Consider the following 21,451-nt stretch of genomic DNA (forward strand, 5'->3'; position numbering starts at 1 on the left):
CCCGACTCTTGACGCCTGTATAATTGGAGTCTGCATGTTCTCCCTGTGGTTGTGTGGATCTCTCTCCAGGTCCTCCGTTTTTCCCTCCACACTTCAACGCGCGTTTAGAATATTTGGCTGCAATACATTTCCACGTGATAAGCCACTTCGTTAAACTATCATTTGTGGCCAGGTCACGTCTGAAAAAAAGCTACATATCTCAGTGGACCTTACCTGGTGAAATTAAAAATAGTTTTAAATAGGGAAAGGGACAGAGTTCCAAACGAAAGTGGCTTCATCTTGTAACAATGATACCAATAAACACAATTGGTGTACGTGTCAATTTATGAAGACGAAACAATGAATTGAGAGCGCGTTTCAAAGCCAGTTCGACCCCGACACACAGCTTCACTTTCAGGCAGGGTTAGGAAGCCAACAGCTCATAGGCCAGATAAGGCCCGGAAAGTAATTTTGTATGGTCCCTGATCAGATGAAAAGGGACAGTTAATTCTAATAGCTCTGCATTAGGCATGTGATGTTTAAAACGCACGGTGATTCTATGAATTGTATGGTTAAACAAGCCCCAACAAGGTGTGGTATGGCCTTCATGTGGCAGTGGCCTGACAAAGGGCGTTTTGCTTTATAAAGAAATTGTTTTTCATGGGTCCTCACATGACCAGTCAAATCGGAACGTGCCGCGCGGTTTGAACGTTTTCGTGTGCCATTCGATTCGATTGCTGGCAATGATACTGGTAGGAACCTCCTGGTTACACCAGCCCACAGGGGATTATTGTGTCTGTCCGTCCGTCGTGCATCCAAAAAAGGGAGGGGTGGGGTTGGGTGTAGAGGGGAGGGTGGGGAGGGGCTGGGTGGGGAGGGTGGGGCTGGGTGGGGGGGTGGGGCTGGGTGGGGAGGGGCTGGTCACCCCGTGGTGCCCTTATAAAGCTCAACGTTTAACCTACTCACGCCGGCTTGTGCCCGCCCTCACAGTCGGGCATATTTGCGGAATACACTACGCCCTGGCCGTTGACCCTGGCTATTGACCGAGCAACCCAACGTTCCTACCAGCTCTCTCCACAGGAATGTGTTACTTTGGAGTCGATAATCGATTCCGTGTAAAGGACTGTTGGAAAGTCTTCAATCGGACAACAACCCTGTGGTTAACCTATGAATCAGTGCATTGTCGTCTATTCGTTAGACTTTACCCCTCTGTCACTCGACCCCTACACCCTAGGCCTGATTGAGGCGGCGTTGGCACTTGGCAGGAGCCTCGACTCGGACTACGCGCCACTGCAGCAGTTCTTCGTCATCTTGGAGCACTGCCTGAAGCACGGCCTCAAAGGCGAGCGCGCATGCCCCCCGCCCCCCATGACTACGGCGAGGCCGAGTCCATCCGCAGGACAATGAGGCCTGCGATAACTTCCTTCCACTGAGGCTGCACAGCCTGACCACGTGGGCCGCACTGTGTCCCAAACCGGTGATGGATGCTGCTGATGATGTAGCCGATGGCGATGCTGCCGTTGTTGCTGACGGCGATTGTGGAGTGTGTGTATGTATGTATGGGCAGTCCTCGGGTTACGAACCTAATTCGTTCCTGAGACCCGGTTCGTAAGTCAGAACACAAATGCACTGTATTTAAATGCCCATTAGGTAGGTGTTATGAAACGTGTTGTGGTTCAACAAAAAGGGAAGCATTGTTCAACTCATAATTAAGAAGAAACATTTACATGTAACTGTTAAAAGATCCTGTATGGTAGGAACATAAATAGGAAATAAAAACCGAGTTTTACTTTCACATACCTTGAGTCCTGATGCTAGCTTGTAGGCTCAAGGGGGGCAGTGAGTCACCATAATTGCACAACAACAACAACAACCGCCATTCGCCACTAAGTGGCGGTGACGTCACCACGACGCTTGTGCCAGGCCATGTGCACCTTGAGGCCACGTGAAGTGTCGAACGCCTGCTGGCAGGAGGTCACGGGGCAGACCCAGGTGCCATGGGTCGACTGACCGAGATGACCAAGATGATTGCACACACACAGACGCACACACAGGGCACGCGCGCATGCGCTCGCACAGACACACACGCCAAGGCACAAACACCCCAACGACAACGATCCCCCGTGTAGCCTTAACAGGCTGTTGGTTTAAGTGCTGTGAGCGAGTAGCACCTATGAAGGCCGGCACGGCACACGAAGAGGTGGGTGGCCAACACCACGCCTGGCCGTTTTTGTCTCCCCAGTGGTAATGTTTACACGCCACACCAGGTACTTGTGTTGGCCGTGAGCAAGAATCAAACTCAGGTCGCTGTTTTCGTAGCGCAGCGCGCTAACCGCGACGCTACCATGCCCCCCACACACACATGTACGCATGCGCACTCACGCACGCAAACACTCACTCCGAGCGCGAGGCCTACTCGTTACACCTCGTGGAGGATCGCTTCTCTGAAAAAAATAGTTCCGCGGTTCAGTTTGCAATTGAGAGTTTGCATTTTAAGTCGATGTAATATAATTGTAATATTTCATAGAAGCTGCTTCGTAAGTACGGGCGTTCGTAAGTCGACCGTTCGTAAGTCGAGAACCCCCTTACGTTGAACTTATTTCACACCTTCTTGGTTCTTTCGGTAAAGTCACGTAGAAGGGAAATAATAAAAATAAAACATAAAATAATTCTCACGACGTTTCGGCCACAACGCAAGCAGCCGTCCTCAGGTGAAGACCAGGTCTGTCGGAAAGACTGGTCTGTCGTAAAGACAGCGTCTGAATGACGCTGTCTTTCCGACAGACCTGCTCTCCACCTGAGGACGGCTGCTTGCGTTGTGGCCGAAACGTCGTGAGAATAATTTTATTATGTTTTATTTTTTTTATTTTATTGTTTCCCTTCTACGTGACTTTACCGAAAGAACCGAGAAGATATTTCTTCCTTGTTTTTACTAACGCTTGCGCCGTGCCGTGCTTTTGACAGTGAAGAAATCTTTCCTGGGCCAGAGCAAGTCCTTCTGGGGACCCCTGGAGTTGGTTGAGAGGCTCTGCCCTGAAGCGGCCGAGATCGCCGTCAGCGTCCGTGACCTCCCCGGATTAAAGTGCGTGCTGCTTCAAATGATCATTAGAACAACAACATTTGATATTCGTACAATTCTTGTCGCGCAACCCTATCACAGGGGCACGATGTTTCACTGGCGGATATAGCCTTCCGGCAATTGGGACGATGTTGCCGTGTGGTTTTACCCAATTCGGTAAATTGCGAGTAATTTAGCACATTTGTATGAATGTGCGTTGAACTTCTTTCGCACCGTGCCTAGCCAATCGTGCTAATCGAAGGTGTGCGGGACAACCTTGATGGTGGCACACACAATAGCCTAGGCTTTTTTTGTTAAATAACGTCAGATCTTGTAACGTCCACTGTGAACCAGGCTGCTACGTATTTACGGTTAATGCACCGGCAGTATTAACCAGGCTGGCCGCAGGCCCTTGAACCACGAATTTCCGCAACAAGCGGGCAAACTTGCTATCTCGCAGTTACCTCGGTGGCCTCTTGCCTGGTTGTGCAAAATTAATGGAGCGGTCGGAAATAAAGGGCACCATTGATGGATTAACAGACGTTGAGGTTAATGGGACGAGGAGAGGAAATTTTCAAGCGGAGCGGTGTGGGAAAATAAGCAGCAAGAGAAGCGTCGTGACGTACAGCCTGGCGGTTTCAAAACTGCATGGGATGAGACGAAAAAAGGCAGTTCTGGTAGACCGAGTCCCCAACGCGGGTGGAGAAATCGATGAGAATGAAATTCACGGGAACAATAACCGTGGCAGTAACGATGGAAGAGTGACAAGGAGGTGACTGACCCACCGTTGAGCGAGTGACTTGAGCGAATCGGTGACGGTGCCGGATCATCAATTTTGACGGGCTGGACCATCCATCACCCAGACTGCTTTACGTCAAATCCTATCGAGCGCGGTGGTCGATGGGCGGGGATGCAGAGCGTCTTCGTTGTCGTCTGCGTCGCTGTTCGTTGGGAGCAGGACTCCAGTGGGCAGGGGCCGGGCGTGGCTGCGACTCGCCCTCATGCAGAAAACGCTCTCCGACTACATGAAGGCTCTCGTCGCACGCAAGGACTTGCTCAGGTGAACCGCGTCTCTTCGTGTCGCTGTGTTCGACAACGACGAAAACCCGTTGGCATTTTGATCAGCTCTCGATTACCAGCGGTCGCGAAGTTTGCCACTTGCTGCAAAGGGCAAGTCCAGCGGCTGCCCTGAACGTGGCCACTTGAGTTTGATTCCCAGGCAGTGGCTAACATCCGTGGCGAATGATATCTGAACAAGCCCTGGGAACGCTTTTTGCCAATCAACCTGCATTCACCAGCGTGGTGAAATACGGTCAATTAATTCCCACGACTGACAGTGGACTGACAGAGTGCTGTAAAATAGTAGCACTTTCCTCTGGTTAAATGTGGGTACTTTTCTGATTGTAGAATGTGTAATTTGTGTTTGGTTGTGTGTGTGTGTGTGCGCGTGTGCTGCAGTGAGTTTTACGAGCCCGGTTCACTGATGCTGGAGGAGGAAGGAGCGGTGATATCGGGGATGATGGTCGGACTCAACGTCCTTGACGCCAACCTGTGTATGAAGGGAGAGGACCTTGACACACAGGTCTCACACGCACAACTAAGACAAACATCCCCCGTATAGCCTGAGCAGACTGTTGGGGCAAGGGCTGTTAGCGAGCGCTTATGAAGGCTGGCACGGCACATGAGGGGGTGGGTGGCCAGCACCATGCCCGGCCGCCATTGTCTCCCCAGTGGCGATGTTCACACACCACACCAGGTATTCATTTAAGGCTGAGCCGATCTAGGGGAGGCCCATCACGGGTTAAGATAATTGTCACTGGTGTTGACGTGAGTCTGAATCGAAGTCGGGTCGCCGAGTTCGTAGCGCAGCACGCTAACCGCTACACACAAAGACACGCACACACACACGTATACATGTACACTTCCATTATACAAAGATTAAGACAAAGATTCCCCCGGATGGCTTTTACAGGCTGGAACAAGTGCTGTATGTATGTATGCTGAACTTCTTTCGCACGTAGCCAACCCTGCTAATCAGAGGAGTGTGGGGGAAAGACAATAAACTAAATACAAAAAGCAGTTGTAAAGAAACGAGTTTTCAATATAGATTTAAAAGTGCATAGCTCCAGTGACTTCCTAATATCGGAAGGAAGAGCGTTCCAGACGGCCGCAGAAGCGCATCTGAAAGCGCGTAGATGCACAAGTGCTGTTAGTGAGCGCCTATGAAGGCCGGCACAGCGTACGAGGAGGTGATGTTGCTAGGACCACGCCTGGCCACCTCTGTTCACACACACCAGGTACTCGTTTAAGGCGAAGTTGACGTAGGGGAGGCTGAGGACCAGTTCAGATGCCACTCACCACCGGTGTTGCGTCACGGCCCGGAATCGGAACGCGAGCAACTGGGGCTTGTAGCGCAGTGTCCTAACCACTACGGAACCGCTGCCGAAACACAGACAACGTACAGCATGACGCAAACATTATCTTTGGTTCTTTCGGTAAAGTCACGTAGATGAAAAATAAAAAAAATGAAGGAAAAAAATGAAAATAACTCAATTAAATCACGACGTTTCGGAGGCAACACAAGCTTCTGTTATCCGGTGGAACGGCCACAGCAGAATTACTGTAGTGAGTAGAGAGAGCTCTTTGTGACAAGCGATTATGACGCAAGTGAGACACAAAGGACAACGTGTGGATGACCTGTGACATTAACTTGTTGTATTTTTTGTTGTTGACACTCAGGTGGGAGTTATAGATTTCACCATGTACCTGAAAGATGGATCAAGCAGCGATGATAATGGGTGAGCACATGTACCTGATTTACCATGTGTGTGTGTGCGTTCTTATACTTTGTTTACCATATTCTCCAGATTATTATGTGCACACGTAACTTGTATTACCACCACAGCGACTTCCACCGTTGTATGTATGACCGCTCCACCAGCAGATGGCAGCTGGTCATACATAGTAGACTCGAACCACATACACGCTGCCAGTACACTCAAATAACATATTAGCTTGCAGTAGGTTCGAACCACATACACGCTTGCCAGTAGACTCAAATCACATAGCAGCTGCCAATAGACTCATCACATACACGCTGCCAGTAGGCCCAATTCACATTCCAGCTGCCAATAGACTCATCACATACCAGCTGGCAGTAGGTCCAAATCACATTTCAGCTGCCAATAGACTCATCACATACCAGCTGGCAGTAGGCCCAAATCACATTCCAGCTGCCAATAGACTCATCACATACCAGCTGGCAGTAGGTCCAAATCACATTCCAGCTGCCAATAGACTCATCACATACCAGCTGGCAGTAGGTCCAAATCACATTCCAGCTGCCAATAGACTCATCACATACCAGCTGGCAGTAGGTCCAAATCACATTCCAGCTGCCAATAGACTCATCACATACCAGCTGGCAGTAGGCCCAAATCGCATTCCAGCTGCCAATAGACTCATCACATAGCAGCTGGCAGTAGGCCCAAATCACATTCCAGCTGCCAATAGACTCATCACATAGCAGCTGCCAGTAGGCCCAAATCGCATACATGTTGCCAGTAGACTCGCATCACATACCAGCTGCAAGTAGGCCCAAATCACATAGCAGTTGCAAGTAGACTCCAATTGCATAAAAGTTTTACCACCACGGAACCCCTCGGCTCACCTCTGGATAGCGCGCGGCCCCCAGCTGCGGAACGCAACGACCGCGCACAACATCGGCAGCTGCTGAGGCTGCGGGTGGCTCCGTTGTTCATAAGCATTTGGCCTTGCTGTTCGTTTTGAATTCCAGAAACGCCAACATGACTGCCGTGCTGGATCAGAAAAACTATCTGGAGGAGCTGAACAGGGGATTGAAGTAAGACGCTGTTCACTCCTGCGCAATCTTTCGACCGCCTCGGATAGCACTCGGTTCCCAAAAATCGTCGTGATTGTTACGCTCGTTCGCCCGGTAAAGCCTCGCCGAGCCTCATGGCTCTCTTTCTTTGGGGTCCTGCCAAGTACAAAACTAAACAATTTTTTTTTATTTTTCCAGGTAAGGCCCACTGAGCTACGTAGCTCTTTTTCACAAGTGACGGCGCAACAAAGCGGCTTATCATCGCATGGAAATGTATCGCAGCCAAATACTCGAAGCGCATGTTTCTATGGAGCGACGATTGCTTTGCATAATCCCAATTGAGTCGCTTGCGGGTTACTCGGCGGGTTGATGAAGTCGGAAGGGGGGCGGGGCGGGGGGAGGGGGGGTGGCCCTTGGTGGGTGAAGTGAGGTGGGGGGGAGGCGGGGGGGGGTTGGTCCTGGGACCGCTTTAGATATCACTCGGCCCGATGGAACCGTTGTGAGAGATCCGACTCTTCGTATCCCAGTGCCCAACCTACGCGCCACCACCCCACTTGCGTAATAATACACGCGGCAATGTTTGCAGCACCGCTTGAGTTTGCACGACAGAAAAACAGATGCACGCTTGCAGTGAGGGAGTGGTCACATGGTCTTCAGGGCAGTCACATGGTCCCTCGGGCCTGTGAAGGGGCGTTTGGTAATTTGCAGCTCTCAACTAGATTGTTTTTTTGTTGTTGTAATTTTGTACGTTTTTGAAAGATTCTCATTCAGAAACTATCAGACTCAAAGACCAAGTCTTTATTAGTCCAACAGTATCATCGCAACTTAAAGCTTTCGTGACTGCAGGAATTCATATTCTTTGGGTCTTTCGGTAAAGCCACGTAGATAGGTTATTGTCTTTGAACCTATCTACATCATCGACATCATGGGACCTCCTTTACTAGTACCAAAATATGAGAATAGGTTTTTCCCCTTTTTTCACCATTTGAGACGAGGCTCAAAAGAAAGCTGTCTCTGGTGTGGACCAATCAGTTTCAAAGACAATGCATATATTATCAGAGTTTTTTTTGTTTGCATTCTGACCACAAGTATTGTGGTCAATGCAGACATGATTCCTTGTAAAAGGTTTCAGTTTGGTGTTTTAACATCTTAACACCTGTTTTGTTGCCAGAAAAAAGCGGAAAAACCTATTCTATAGCTTCGTAACTTTACCGATTAGACCCAAAGAATAGTGTCATCGCAGTTAAAATGCAAGGCTCTTGTTAATGCGTACCACATAAGTAAGGACTATACATCGTAGAATTTTTTTTTTATCATCAACGACAAGATAAGCGTTGCATCCCCCTTAAAGTCGAGACGGTACAGGAGGTTTTGCCGTTGGGATGAAATAAAAATCCACCGTGGTCACGTGGACAATCTCACTTTTGTTCAGCGTCTCCTTGGGAAACCTGCAGTTGAAAGTGGAAATCCTGGAGAAAGTCAACAAGACCATGGTGGAGGAGGTGAGTCTTCGTAACGGCAGCCGCGCCGGCTTCCCCACCCCCGCCCCCGCGTGTGCTGGGCAGCACGTGGGGTGTGCTGCTTGTGACGCATGCTGCGTGTGCCACGTGTGATGTGTGCTGTGTGCTGCGTGTGCTGTGTATGCCATGTGTGATGCATGCCGCGTGTGGCGCTTGCCGAGTGTGGTATGTACCCTGCTTGACACGTGCTGCGTTGTTCCATGCGTGCCGCGTGCCGCGTGTGTCATGTGACCTGTGAGCCGCGAGCCGCGTCTGCCACGCGTGTAACGTGCCACGCATGACGTGTGCCATGTGCCCTGTGTGACGCGTGCTGCGCGACAGCTCGCCGTGGTGAAGCGTAACGAGTTGGAGCTGAGGACCGAGGCGGAGAAGCTGCGCTCGGAGAACGCCACGCTCGTGGAGAGCACACACCGTAAAATGGAGGCACGCCGTCGCACGAATACGATTGGTCCATCGAAAGATGTTTCGCATTTAAATATCGATTTAAAGCTTTCGTGACTGCAGGGATTCATCTTCTTGGTTCTTTCGGTAAAGTAACGTAGAAGGGAAATAATAATAATCACCTAAGGACGGATGCTCATACTTGTAATGACCGAAACGTGATGAGAATTATTTTATTATGTTTTATTTTTATTATTTTATTACTTCCCTTCTACGTGACTTTACCGAAAGAACCAAGAATATGTTTCATATTTGTCCATCGTTCTGCTTTGTAACTCGAGAAAAGAGCATTCTGCAAAAAAAATAGCGCTTGCCCCAATGGTGTACGCCACCTGCGCGGAGGATCTATTTACATCTTCTTGGTTCTTTCGGTAAAGTCACGTAGAATGGAAATAATAAAATAATAAAATAAAACATAATAAAATAATTCTCACGACGTTTCGGCCACAACGCAAGCAGCCGTCCTCAGGTGAAGAAACAAGTCTGTCGGTCTTCACCTGAGGACGGCTGCTTGCGTTGTGGCCGAAACGTCGTGTGAATTATTTTATTATGTTTTATTTTATTATTTCCATTCTACGTGACTTTACCGAAAGAACCAAGAAGATGAATCCCTGCAGTCACGAAAGCTTTAAATCGAAATCTATTTACATGCTTATTAGTCTGTGCAACGCGTCCTTGTACGTCACGGAGACGCCGCTGGCGTGTGCGCGGTGCAGGCAGTGCGAGTGGACATGGACACGGAGCTGCAGACATACCGGCATTCGCGTCAGGGTCTGGACGAGCTGTACAGCGAGGCTCGCAAGCAGCTGCGCGAGGAGTCCCAGCTGCGCCTGGTACTCGAGCGTGCGCAGACATTGAGAGAGAGAGAAAAAAAAATTACCGTTCTGATAGCTGACAGGCTTCGTGCTCATTGGAAGCAAATGATCAAGTAATACACTGTTTTTTACCCTTTTATCTGGCAACAAAACTGACACCTTTTTACGAGGAGTCATGTTTGCATAGACCACAATACCTGCAGTCATAATGCAAACAAAAAAACAATTATATTTTTTACTGGCAAATGAGGTACCAATGGTGTAAATGCTTACCCCGAGCTCTCATACTCTGATGGTGCATTGTCTTTGAGTTGTGCGCCTTTTGGCGTCATCTGGTCCAACACCATGTGAGACTAGGCTCTAAGGAAAGCTGTCTCGGGTGTGGACCAATCAACTTCAAGGACAGTGCATACATTATCAGAGTTATGTTTTTTGTTTGCATTATGACTGCAGGTATTGTGGTCTATGCAAACAGGACTCCTCGTAAAAAAGGTGTCAGTTTTGTTGCCAGATAAAAGGGTAAAAAAACTATTATTATAATACACTGTTTTTAACTGCATGCCTATACAGGTCATCATACGTCGATGGTGATTCACTGTGAGCATACAATAAGACGTATTGCGATTTCTTCCACCCAACAACGGCAGCATGTACAGGCATGGTGTGCATGCATAATGTATGTAGATTACCCTATGAATAACCCAACCGGTAATGGATAGGTATTCTAATTTATATGCATACATTAACCCCCCCCCCCCATCTCAGGCCTTTGCACCTGATTAGCTCGCAAGTGATGACATCACATCTATCCCTGGCTGTCTGCCTGATGATGCTGGTTGTTATTACCGGCGAAACGTCACAGAACTCGAATTGTAAATGTTGTGGGTTTACTCTCCAACACATCGGTGCGCTGTACTCGTAACGAATTGGCACGTTCTGTTTACGTGACAAACCTCACTAATTGGCTGTGTCGGGTGGTGGCGGGTTTAACGAGACATTTATATTTACGCGACCTAAACCCTAAAACCTCTATTACAGACACACAAAACCCGATCGTGTAACTGCTCACCCCAACATGGCATGGTGCTGGCCACTCACGGCTTGATTCTCATGATTTCAGGATTTTTACGAACCCAGGTAGGCTCGCTACCGGAACTTGCCCCAAGCGGTCTGTATGACGAGACAGGATATGTCTTTGTGTGTGTGTCGTCTGTAGGGAGCGGTAGTGTAGCAGTTAGCACGCTGCGCTACAAACCCGGCGACCAGAGTTCGATTCCCGCTCGCAGCCAAAAACACCCGTGACGATTATTTGAACCGGTCCTGGGCCTCCCCTAGGTTGAGTCGGCCTCAAATGAGTACCTGGTGCGGTGTGTAAACATCACCACTGGGGAGACAAATGGCATGGTGCTGGCCACCCACTCGCTTGTCTGCCGTGCAGGCCTTCATATGTGCTTGCCCCAACAGTCTGTTAAGGCTATACGGGGGATCTTTGTCGTCGACAGGAGGTGGAGAACGAGTTAGAGCTCCAGATCTCCATGAAGCAGGAGATGGAGATGGCCATGCGTCTGCTGGAGAAGGACGTACACGAGAAGCAGGACGCCCTCGTTTCGCTGCGCGAGCAGCTGCAGGAGGTCAAGGACATCAACATGGACATCTCGCACAAAGCGCAGGCATGCTCGCTCACTCACGCTCTCGCTCGCTCACTCACACTCTCGCTCGCTCACTCGCTCACGCTCTCGCTCGCTCTCTCGCGCTCTCGCTCGCTCTCTCACGCTCTCGCTCGCTCTCTCACGCTCTCGCTCGCTCACGCTCACTCACGCTCTCGCTCACTCCTAAATGCCCGCTCTCGCTCGCTCGCTCACTCACGCTCTCGCTCGCTCCCGAATGCTTTTGCTCGCTCTCTCAAGTGTCGTCTCACACTCTCGTTAGCTCACGCTCTTGTTCGTTTCCTCCCGAAATCTCTCGCTCGCTCACGCTCACCTGCTCGCTGACGCTCTCGCCCGCTCACACTCTTGCTCACTCACCCTCTCCCTTGCTCGCTCGATCCTCCAGCATGGCAGGCGCACGGCTGTCCATCACGAGAAGAGGCTTAAAACTACGGTCATCACGTGCTGTAAACAATTATTTACATTTGAAATTGAATGAGAAACTCTTCAGACAGAAGAGTGCCTATTATTACTCTTGTGAGCCTCAGTAACACCTGGGTTATCCCAGGTTGTCTCATATCCAAGCATCGACCAGGCTGAAATCTGCTTCGGGTCCGAGATCTGACGGGAGCTAACGCGTTCAGGGTGATTTGGATTATCGATGCCGGCTGACCGCCCGCCCGCCCATTCCCTTTGCACCGCAGAGTGCGGAGGCGCTGCTCAAGCAGAAGATGGAAGGCGTCCGTGGTCTGGAGGAGAGGAACGGACAAATGACCGCGACCGTCAAACAGTTGGAGCAGAAGTGAGTGGTGTCAGAGCGGGACAAAGTGTCACGGGTCCAGTTGGACCAGGGCACCATGTCAGACCCCCACCACCGACCATCACCACCCCCGTATGTGAACCTACTCCTGTCGTTTTGCTTCGTCCGATGGACTTGAAACCCCCGTGAGTGATTGGCGAACCTCCCCCCTCCCGCCCGCCGCAGGCTGCGTCAGAGCGAGCGGGAGAGACAGACGGCGGAGGAGGATGGGCGGAGGTTCCGGCAGGACTTCGGAGAGAAGATCGGAGGCCTGCAGAGACAGTTGGATGAGAGAGACAAGCAGCGGTGAGCAGTGCTGCCAACATACAAAGACAAAGATCCTCGTATAGCTTAACAGACTATTGGGGCAAGCACATGTGAAGGCCGGAACGGCACACGGGTGGGTGGCCAGCACCACGCCCGGCCGCCTTTGTCTCCCCAGTGGCAATGTTTACACACCGTACTTATTTGAGGCGGAGTTGACCTAGGGGAGGAGGCCCATGACCGGTTCAGATAATCGTCACTGGTTTTGGCCATGAGCTGGAATCGTACTTGGGTCGCCGGGTTCGTAGCGCAGCGTGCTAACCGCTACACTCGTGTGTACATTCGGACATCTCTTTTTTAACCACCTTAAACGCGAAATTTCCACCGACGCGCAATTCACTGACCCCCGAATTAAACTATCAACTATTTTATTTTACCACTTAACGCCCACTGAGCTATGTAGCTGTTTTTCACAAGCAACCTGGCGATCACAAATGATAGCTCAACGAAGTGGCTTATCATGTGGTCATGTACAGCAGCCAAATGCTCTAAACGCGTGATTTTGATTCTAACTGCGGAGGCAAAAACTGGACGACCTGGAGAAAAATCCACGCGACAACGGGGAGAAAGACACGTAGACTCCAAATATATCAGGGTCTGGACCGAACCCACAACCTCCTGTATACCAGGCGAGGTAGTTAACATCTCGTCACCGTGGCGCCCTAAAACCGCCCCCACCTCCTCCTCGCTCTGCTGCCGTCGCCCCTTCCCACCCGCCTACCAGGGCCCAGTTGGAGGCCGACCTCAAGATCGAGCGCGAGTGGCGGCAGGCCCTGCAGAAGGAGCTCCAGCGGGAGAAGGAGGCTGCGGCGACACTGCAGACCGAGCTGCGAGCCTTGCAGGGCGTCAAGCAGGTGCCGCCCCCGCCGGGCGCCGGCAATGCCGCGAGCACGCGGCCGGAGCGCTCCGCCGTCGTGCGGCCGTCGTGAATGAGACGACGCGCGCGGCTGTCGTTAATCGGCAGGGTGGGCGAGGGTTTCATTCCTGGCTGGGTGGGGGGCACCCTTATTCTGTGTGCAGTTTGTATGCGCTCCCCCCCCTTGTCTGCACGGGTTTCCTCCCGAGTTTTGCGGTGTTCGTCCATCCGACGTCAACTGGTATTGACCAAAACATATCTCTGTGTTCTTGGTTCTTTCGGTAAAGTCACGTAGAAGGGAAGTAATAAAATAATAAAAATAAAACATACTAAAATTTCTCGGACGTTTCAGTACGCTTGCGTTTGCGAAACGTCGTGACTATTTATTTAATTTTATATTTTATTAATCTCTTCAATGCCTTTTCAGAAGACAAAGATGAATCCCTACAGTCAGTCTGAAGCTTAATCGAAATTCTTGGATTGCCCTTTGATTTGTCCTGTGCATCATGTATCCACTTTTGATATTGTCTATTTTATGCAATCCATTTACTTGTATTTTTTATCTTTGTGTTCGCATCTCTCCATCTGTCTGTGTTGTACGTCCACTGTCCACCTGAATCTCCCCATGTCTCTCTTGTGACTTTGCACATGATCGCGTCACACTGTCTTTGTGTCGCTCTCACGCCTGTATCTCCGTTTCTGTTTCCGTGTTGTGTTTCAGTGTGTCTCCACCGTATCTGTCTGTGTCACTCCACGTGACTGTGTATCGCTCAACGCCTCTCTTGATATGTATGGTTCTCTCTTGAGTTTATCTGTGGCTCCATCTTCCTCCAACTTCACAAGACCCCAGCCAGTGAGGAGACGACTCTTTGAACACAAGTTATAACAACAATTTAGAGTTGTGATGCACACAGTATTTGTATAGTTTTCTGCCTCATTTGTGAAAAACTCCTAAATAAAAGTGAGCCTCGATCTTCCTTGAGCTGCTTCCCCGTTCGTGCCTGAATCGTAGTGAATGCCGCATCCCGCATCTTGCTTTGGCCATCTCTACTCGCTGTAATAATTTAAACTCGTAAGAGGGAATGGCTTCGAGGTGCGAAGAACCACAGACAAGCGGGGAAGACAGCCAGGCGGTGAGCCGACTCCAACAATTTCCCAAGCTCTGTGATCCCCTCTATATATGAAGGTTTTATCAGGGTGTTTACACGTGGACGGAAACGGGAGATCCTGAGAAAACCCATTCGTGCGAGGGGGAAACACTCTATCCCATACAGATGGAGCAGGCGGAGTCACATTTCACTGTCCCACCTTTTGACAAACCGGAATATGGCGCCGCAATTGTGCAATCCACCAACCCTTGCTGCCTCCACAACGCTGGTGGGAGCGAACGAGTGGTCGCGTGCGTAGCCGCCGCCGCCCTTCAGGCTGTCCCGATTCTCGCCCTCTGCCCTCCCCCAGGAGCTGCAGAGGAGCCAGGAGGAGAACCGGAGGCTGAAGGGCGCGTTGGACGAGCAGGAGCAGACCCTGCAGGAGCTCGGAGGAAAGCTGAGCGAGTACGACGGGCGAGTTCACGCCGACACGACGCCAGCTCGCACCATCGGAGCCCGCGCACACGCATACGCATGCACGCACACGCATGCACGCGCGCACACGCATGCACGCGCGCACACGCATGCACGCGCGCACACGCATGCACGCGCGCACACACACACAAAGATTCCCCTTGTCGCTGTTACACACACGCATAGCACATACATATTATTGTTTTTTTTTGGTAAAATAAAAAAAATCACGACGTTTCGGAGGCAACACAAGCTTCCGTCTTCAGGTGGAACCGTCACAGCACGCTTGCTTTATCAAGTAAATGTTATTTTTTTACTTTTATTAATTTTAATTTTTTACCTACGTGACTTTACCGAAAAAACCCAAGAATATGAATCCTTGCAGTCACGAAAGCTTCAAATCTAGAAATAGCACATACACTTTGGTACATACACACGCAGTCTTGTACACATGCACATTATACACATACATCACATAAAAGACAAAGATCTCCCATATAGCCTTAACAGACTGTTAAGGCAAGCGCTGTTAGAGAGGACCCATGAAGGCCGGCACGGCACACGAGGGGCTGTGTGGTCAACACCACGCCTGGTCACCTTTGTTTCCCGAATGGCGATGTTTACTACACACCGCACCAGGTACTCAATTGAGGCAGAGTCGACTTGGGGGAGGCCCAGGACTGGTTCAGATAATCGTCACTGGTGTTGGCCGTGAGCGGGAATCGAACTCTGGTCGCCGGGTTCGTAGCGCAGTGCAGCGCGCTAACTGTTACACCGCCGCACACGTATGCACACACTTTCAAAGGAACTTCCGGCGAGCGAACTTCAAACAGTTGGTTTTTGCAAACTGCGTTACAGGCTGCCCGTGCCAGGCGACAGCGAGGAAGATTTGTACATTCAAATCTAAGAAACCAGACAACGTTACCTGCACTCTTGTAAGCTCGCCGTCTAAAGTAACCGCGAATTTCCTGCCCGGTTGTAACGCGTCTCCCCGCTCTGCCGTTTCCCGTAAACTCCACGTTTAGATCAAAGTTGAAGATGGAAGACATCAAGGAGGTTAACAAGGCACTACAGGTGAGTCGATCTAACCTCACAGGGTCCTTTAATGACAGATCAGAATCGCCTTTTCAATAAGTGTTTTTTTTGTCATTGATATTCCTTGCGGACGATGTATACGCATTGATTCGTGAATGCAGACATTGGGAGGGGTGAATGGCTACATGCGGAGTTTTTTGGGACGGACCGATTATCGGCACGGACTTACCGATGTCGGCGTGCGACTGACGTTGTTGCAGGGTCAGGTGTGGCTGAAGGACCAGGACGCCACGAACTGCAAGCTCTGCGAAAAGGAATTCTCCATCTCTCGGCGCAAGGTAAATCATTCTTACGGTGTGGGGCATTAGATCGGAACCGGTTCCAGGCCTCTCTCCCCCTTCACCGACCCATGCTTTACTAGCGCGGTGGTTTCGTTTGGTCAAATAACCCCCACAGACCTGCCCTCCTGCAGCAGGGGATTGTAAGGAGGCTTTTAATGTTATTCTGACACACTTTTACCAACGAATGTCTCACCGAGTCTCATGACTGCCGCCAAGTTTTTTTGTTGTTGCAGTTTACACGTCGTACGTTCTCTCGTAGGGAATTGTTATCGTGATACCGTCACTCATAGTGGGGGGGGGCCCACTCTCGTGAGTGACGTCACGGGATCTTTAGCATCCACTGCGAAGCAAACGGCATGCTTATTTACACCGCGGTAATGAACTATAAAAACTGTTAAGAAATATATATTTGACCAGGTAAGGCTTGCTGAATTATGTAGCTCTTTTTCAGAAACGACCTGGCCACAAATGATAGCTCGACAAAGTGGCTTATCGTGTCAATTTATAGCAGCCAAATACTCTAAACCAGCGGTCCCCAACCTTTTTGGCACCAGGGGACCGGTTTCGTGGAAGACGATTTTTTCACGGACCGGGGTGGGGGGGTGTTCATCATTGGGTCTTTCCCCCTTTTCAAAGAAGCTCTCCAGCGACGTTTGTTTTTTACTCATTGTGGCTACTAGCGGTTAGCAGCTTGTGGGCTTACCACAACTGTGACTGAGACAAGTGCGCGGTGCGGGAAAGAAGCGCGGATGGAAGTGGTGAATAAGAAAATAATGGGGGCGGGCCACGCGCGGACTCACCGCTCTCACCTCCTGCTGCTGTGCGGCCCGGTTCCTAACAGGCCACAGACCGGTACCGGTCTAAACGCATGTTGATTCTAAATGTGGAGGGGAAAAACCGAGGACCCGGAAAAAAATTCACGTGACCACGGGAGAGAGAGACACGCAAACTCCAAATATGCAGCAGGCATCAGGGTCGTGATCACTCCCACGACCTCCTGCATACCAGGCGAGGGAGTTAATATCTCGCCACTGCGGTGCCCAATAACGAAGGCGGCGGCGGCTCGATTCAAGCCACGAACCTTTGCTTTAAGCGGGGGAACTCGCTTCCACCAGGCCACGTTGCAGCCCTGTACGCTATCCAGGCAAGCCTGCGTGTGGTGCAGAGCGTAACAGAGTGGCGTAATGCAGAAACCTAACTTTTCACCTTCCCCCCCCCATCTCTCACCCCGCCCCCCGTCCTCACCCCGCACCCGGTCGGCATTTAAAGCACCACTGTCGGAACTGCGGGGAGATCTTCTGCAACTCGTGCTCGGACAACGAGCTGCCCCTGCCGTCGTCCCCGAAGCCGGTGCGAGTGTGTGACCTGTGCCACGCGCTGCTCCTGCAGAGATACTCATCAGGCGCCGTCTGAGCTCACGCACACACGCACACACGCACGTACGTACGCACGCGCCCACGTGCACACATGCCATACGCATACACACAACCGCAGTCGGTGATCTATCCCTCCGCTTAGCGGAACGCTGCTAGGTAGTGCTGGTCGTCCGGGGCATACGGATCGAACGAACGTGTACATGTCGCGGCGTTGCCTCTGTCGCTGAGGCGATCGGATCCGGTCGAGTTGACCATCTGGATTCGCTAATTTTAAACCGATTAATCGCCCCGGTGTAAGGTATTTGGCTGCTGTAATTGTCCACGTGATAAGCCACTTCATTGAGCTATCATTTGTGGCCAGGTTGCGTCTAAAAAAAGAGCTGTATAGTTCACTGGGCCTTATCTGTTAAAATATAAATATTTTTTTTTATAGTTTTTAGGAATGAAACTGGGGCCAATTTCCCTACCACTTTGTAGCCCGGAACCTGGGCCTCGGTGCAATTGCACCACCTACACACTCGCGATAGCGAGCTATTTCCGGGGCATGCGCGGTGTGTGAATATTGGCTCGCGTGACCCCGTCAAAGCTACCTAGAGGCTTGTTGCTACCTTCACCGCCGTTGGCAAAATAAATGTTCGGATATAACCGTGAACCCGAACATTGATAATTCTCCGAATCGCGAGTGAGGCAAACCGTTACGTGTCCGTGTACAAGTCAACGGTTGAGGCAGGTTCTGTTAAGTCGGCGGTTTGCTGGTTCGAAAGAGCGTGGGGAAGGTGTTTACAACCCGAAGCCGATGGTGGAAATTCCACATTACTATGGCAGGTGTGAGTGAAGCTTTTGTACAACCACTGTTGACTTGACACAAATTGATATCCATTGAACAGGATTTTATCTCGCTCTAACCGCGGCCCCAGGTCATCCGGGTTGTAAGGTCGTGCGAGCCACCGCACCACTGCTCCCGACGCACGGCACCTGCCATTCGCCACCAAGTGGCGTTGAAGTCACAATAATGGGATTTGTGCCAGGCTTGAGGGCACTTTGAGGCCACCTGAAAAGTGACAGAGGCCTACCTACCGGTGGTAGATTGCTCATGGGACAATCCAGGTTGCTATGGGCTTTCGTGACTGGCAGATGCACCAAATACAATCTCAACTACACACACACACATCTACATGTATGCACAAGAGCTCAGCAGTGCTGCAGCTGAGCTACGGCTCTTAACACTGCTGGCATTAGTCCTAGCGCATTAAACTGAGGTGCCAATGATGTTAGTGTTTGTGCCCACACACGGGTTGCCACCTCTGAATTACAGGAAAATGACGGCATATCCCAGCAAGAATGTCTCATACGTACACAGAGGGGAGAACTGCACTTAAATGAAATGCCTTGGGTGCTGTATTTTTATTCAAATGACACTGGGGTCTTTTTTTTTAACATCCTGGGAAGACCACAGATAAAAAATACCAGAAATCTCACAGATGTACCAGGACAAATTCCTGATAATGACGTCCTGGGAAAACCGGGACAGGTGGCAACCTCTCGCCCCAACACGCCTGCACATGTTTGTTCTCGGCGCTGCGTGGGTGTTGCTCTTTGCTTTTTTGTTGTTCTGATCGTTCATCTCTCGCCTCTGCACAAATGAGGGGTTTAGTTGGGAGTCCCAGGACGTGGTCTCCTTCCTTGGTCCCGGCCGCTAGCCGCGGTGGGTGGGTAGGGTTGCGGATATGAGGGTTCGTTTGATTCCGCATAGTCCCTCTCGAGCGCGTGCCGTGCACGCAACGTTCAGCCAATGGTTATCGTCCGCGTTACTGACGCCGCTCCGTTTCGAAACTCGCGCGACAAGGAAGTCCATTCCACGGGTGCGCTAACAACCGCTGCTGCTACTACTGGCATTATTGCACGCGCGGTTATTTTGGCGCGATTAAAGATGCAACCCTACCAACAAACGGGTGTTTTTTTTTTCAAGTCCGAATCAGAATCTTTATCTTGGAGGAATCCGATGAGCTATGAAGCTCAAATTCACAGATGTCCAGCAGGGTCCAGGGTCAGCAAGTTACAAAAAATACAATGTGTACATACCTGATTAGGAATGTAAACAATTGAAATACATGGCAGTGAACCGTGCATACGAGAATTGATTGTTTGCGATGCCGATTATACGTGGTGTGAGTTTAGGCAGAGAGAATTAATACAAGTGTACGTGTTAGAAGAAGAAAAAAACGATCCTAATGAGATGGCAAAGATGACAAAAATATTCTCGGACCAGGACCCCAAATTTCTGATGATGAAATTCTCTTGGGGAATTATTGCACGGCTGGTTTCCAGACTTGTTCGCATGCTGACACCGTTTATGAAGCTTTGTTCTTGAGGTTGACCTTGCAATGACTTTTCAGGTCTACTCAAATGACACTCCACACCGATTTTCATACACCACCACTGCAGTCACGAGCTAAAAAAGTTACAGCAGTCACTCTGCAGTGATATCATTGGACGGGACATCTGAAAGTGAAGTCTTTTTTTTCTTCTTCTCCATTAACCAAGCTCCATACTCGTACAGGAGAGCCCACACACCGATGCGTAAATAAAAACACGAGCAGTTTTAGTTTTTTTCGGTTGCGTGTTTGTGTCGGCATGGGTAACAGCAAAGCGCAAAATTGCAATCTCAAAAAACCCATGGGCAAGCGGGAAGGCAACCCGACTGAACCTGTGCCAACAATTTGCTTGACCTCTGTGATCCTATATTGAGATGCTGGCCAACGCCATGAATGTCGGTTCTGTTAGGAGTATCTGGGGACTCCCGACAGCCGTGCCTCCACTTGCCGATGCTTACAAACGGCAGTCCCAGCTGTGGTGGGGGGGGGGGGGCGGAGTGTTTGCGATGGGAGTGCCTTGGTTGCATCGTGATGCTTAAAGCGCGGGGTCAAATGACTGAACTGATTTTCCACACGCTGAAGCCAATGCATGCAAGTCGTTGGGCCAGAAAAACAATGAATCTGAATTGTCAATACAAATCTGAGTGCTTTTATTATACAAATATAACAATCTATTTAAAATATATACGATTTAAAAATGTGTATTTTAATATTCTAAGTGTATATAGTAATTTACAGTGGTCAGTCCACTGCCGGATGACAGTCTCCCCACACAGCGGCAGTCATGAAATTGTTTGACCATACTTCACCATGCTGGTCAGTGCAAGATGGTGCATTAGTACCGGTTAATGTAATATCACTCTCCACCAATGTTAGCTGTGGCCAGTGATTGAAGCCTGCTATGCATACCAGAGCAGCCCCAAACCTTGCCCCCCAAACTTATACTGAAATAAAAACTATTCGCCAAGAACAAAGTAAAACACGCGATTATAATTTTACACGTTACCAATATGAAATGGAAAAGATAATTCGTGTTGTGGTGTATTTGCATGCGAGGGAGTTTTAACGTTCATTGGCTTCAGCAGTGTCGTGGGTGAGAGGACTTGTAAAGGATATTTTTATATGTGTATAAACTAAATGTTTATTTTACAGCATGCCAGGTAGAGGCTACGTGCGCCGATGCAGTCGTTTACCGCGTCGATGCTGATCCAAATGAGATTTTGTCCAGAGCTGTATTTTTTATTCGGAACGCCAACATTTTACAGAAGTCAAAACATCAACGCATGTCCACCGGGGTTGTGAATAAAGCTGCTTGAGACCATTTGTACCATCGTTGGCTTGCTAAAAATGTTTCTGTACAGTTGGGTCAGAAAAGATGAAAATTTCAATCTGTCACGTTGGTTGCTTTAGGTTTTCTGGAAATAAAATTTTGTAGTCGACTCCCGGAGTGTTTTAACATTTTTAACCATATAAAAACACCACA

At 49.9% G+C, this 21,451-nt stretch overlaps 1 protein-coding gene across 3 annotated transcripts in view; it reads left to right on the forward strand.

Annotated features, from left to right (window-relative positions):
- RUFY2 (RUN and FYVE domain containing 2) overlaps positions 1–21,407 on the forward strand; it is a 28,331-nt gene extending 6,924 nt beyond the window's left edge. The window contains exons 3-19 of one of the 3 annotated variants that reach the window (XM_061571117.1): positions 1,214–1,321; positions 2,944–3,061; positions 3,996–4,097; positions 4,496–4,619; positions 5,777–5,835; positions 6,834–6,899; positions 8,311–8,380; positions 8,720–8,821; positions 9,556–9,672; positions 11,157–11,285; positions 12,005–12,102; positions 12,286–12,405; positions 13,148–13,277; positions 14,738–14,841; positions 15,867–15,915; positions 16,137–16,214; positions 17,487–21,407. In XM_061571117.1, coding sequence (XP_061427101.1) covers positions 1,214–1,321; positions 2,944–3,061; positions 3,996–4,097; positions 4,496–4,619; positions 5,777–5,835; positions 6,834–6,899; positions 8,311–8,380; positions 8,720–8,821; positions 9,556–9,672; positions 11,157–11,285; positions 12,005–12,102; positions 12,286–12,405; positions 13,148–13,277; positions 14,738–14,841; positions 15,867–15,915; positions 16,137–16,214; positions 17,487–17,630 — 1,718 coding nt within the window. In that variant the 3' untranslated portion in view covers positions 17,631–21,407. Of the gene's footprint in view, positions 1–1,213; positions 1,322–2,943; positions 3,062–3,995; positions 4,098–4,495; positions 4,620–5,776; positions 5,836–6,833; positions 6,900–8,310; positions 8,381–8,719; positions 8,822–9,555; positions 9,673–11,156; positions 11,325–12,004; positions 12,103–12,285; positions 12,406–13,147; positions 13,278–14,737; positions 14,842–15,866; positions 15,916–16,136; positions 16,215–17,486 lie in introns of all 3 variants that reach the window. The other 2 variants (XM_061571116.1, XM_061571115.1) reach the window with 2 other exon arrangements.
- Positions 21,408–21,451: the final 44 nt, after the last annotated feature.

The sequence above is a fragment of the Lethenteron reissneri genome, chromosome 47, assembly GCF_015708825.2.
Source record: "Lethenteron reissneri isolate LAM-NWPU_2019-01 chromosome 47, ASM1570882v1, whole genome shotgun sequence".
Lineage (NCBI taxonomy): Eukaryota > Metazoa > Chordata > Hyperoartia > Petromyzontiformes > Petromyzontidae > Lethenteron > Lethenteron reissneri.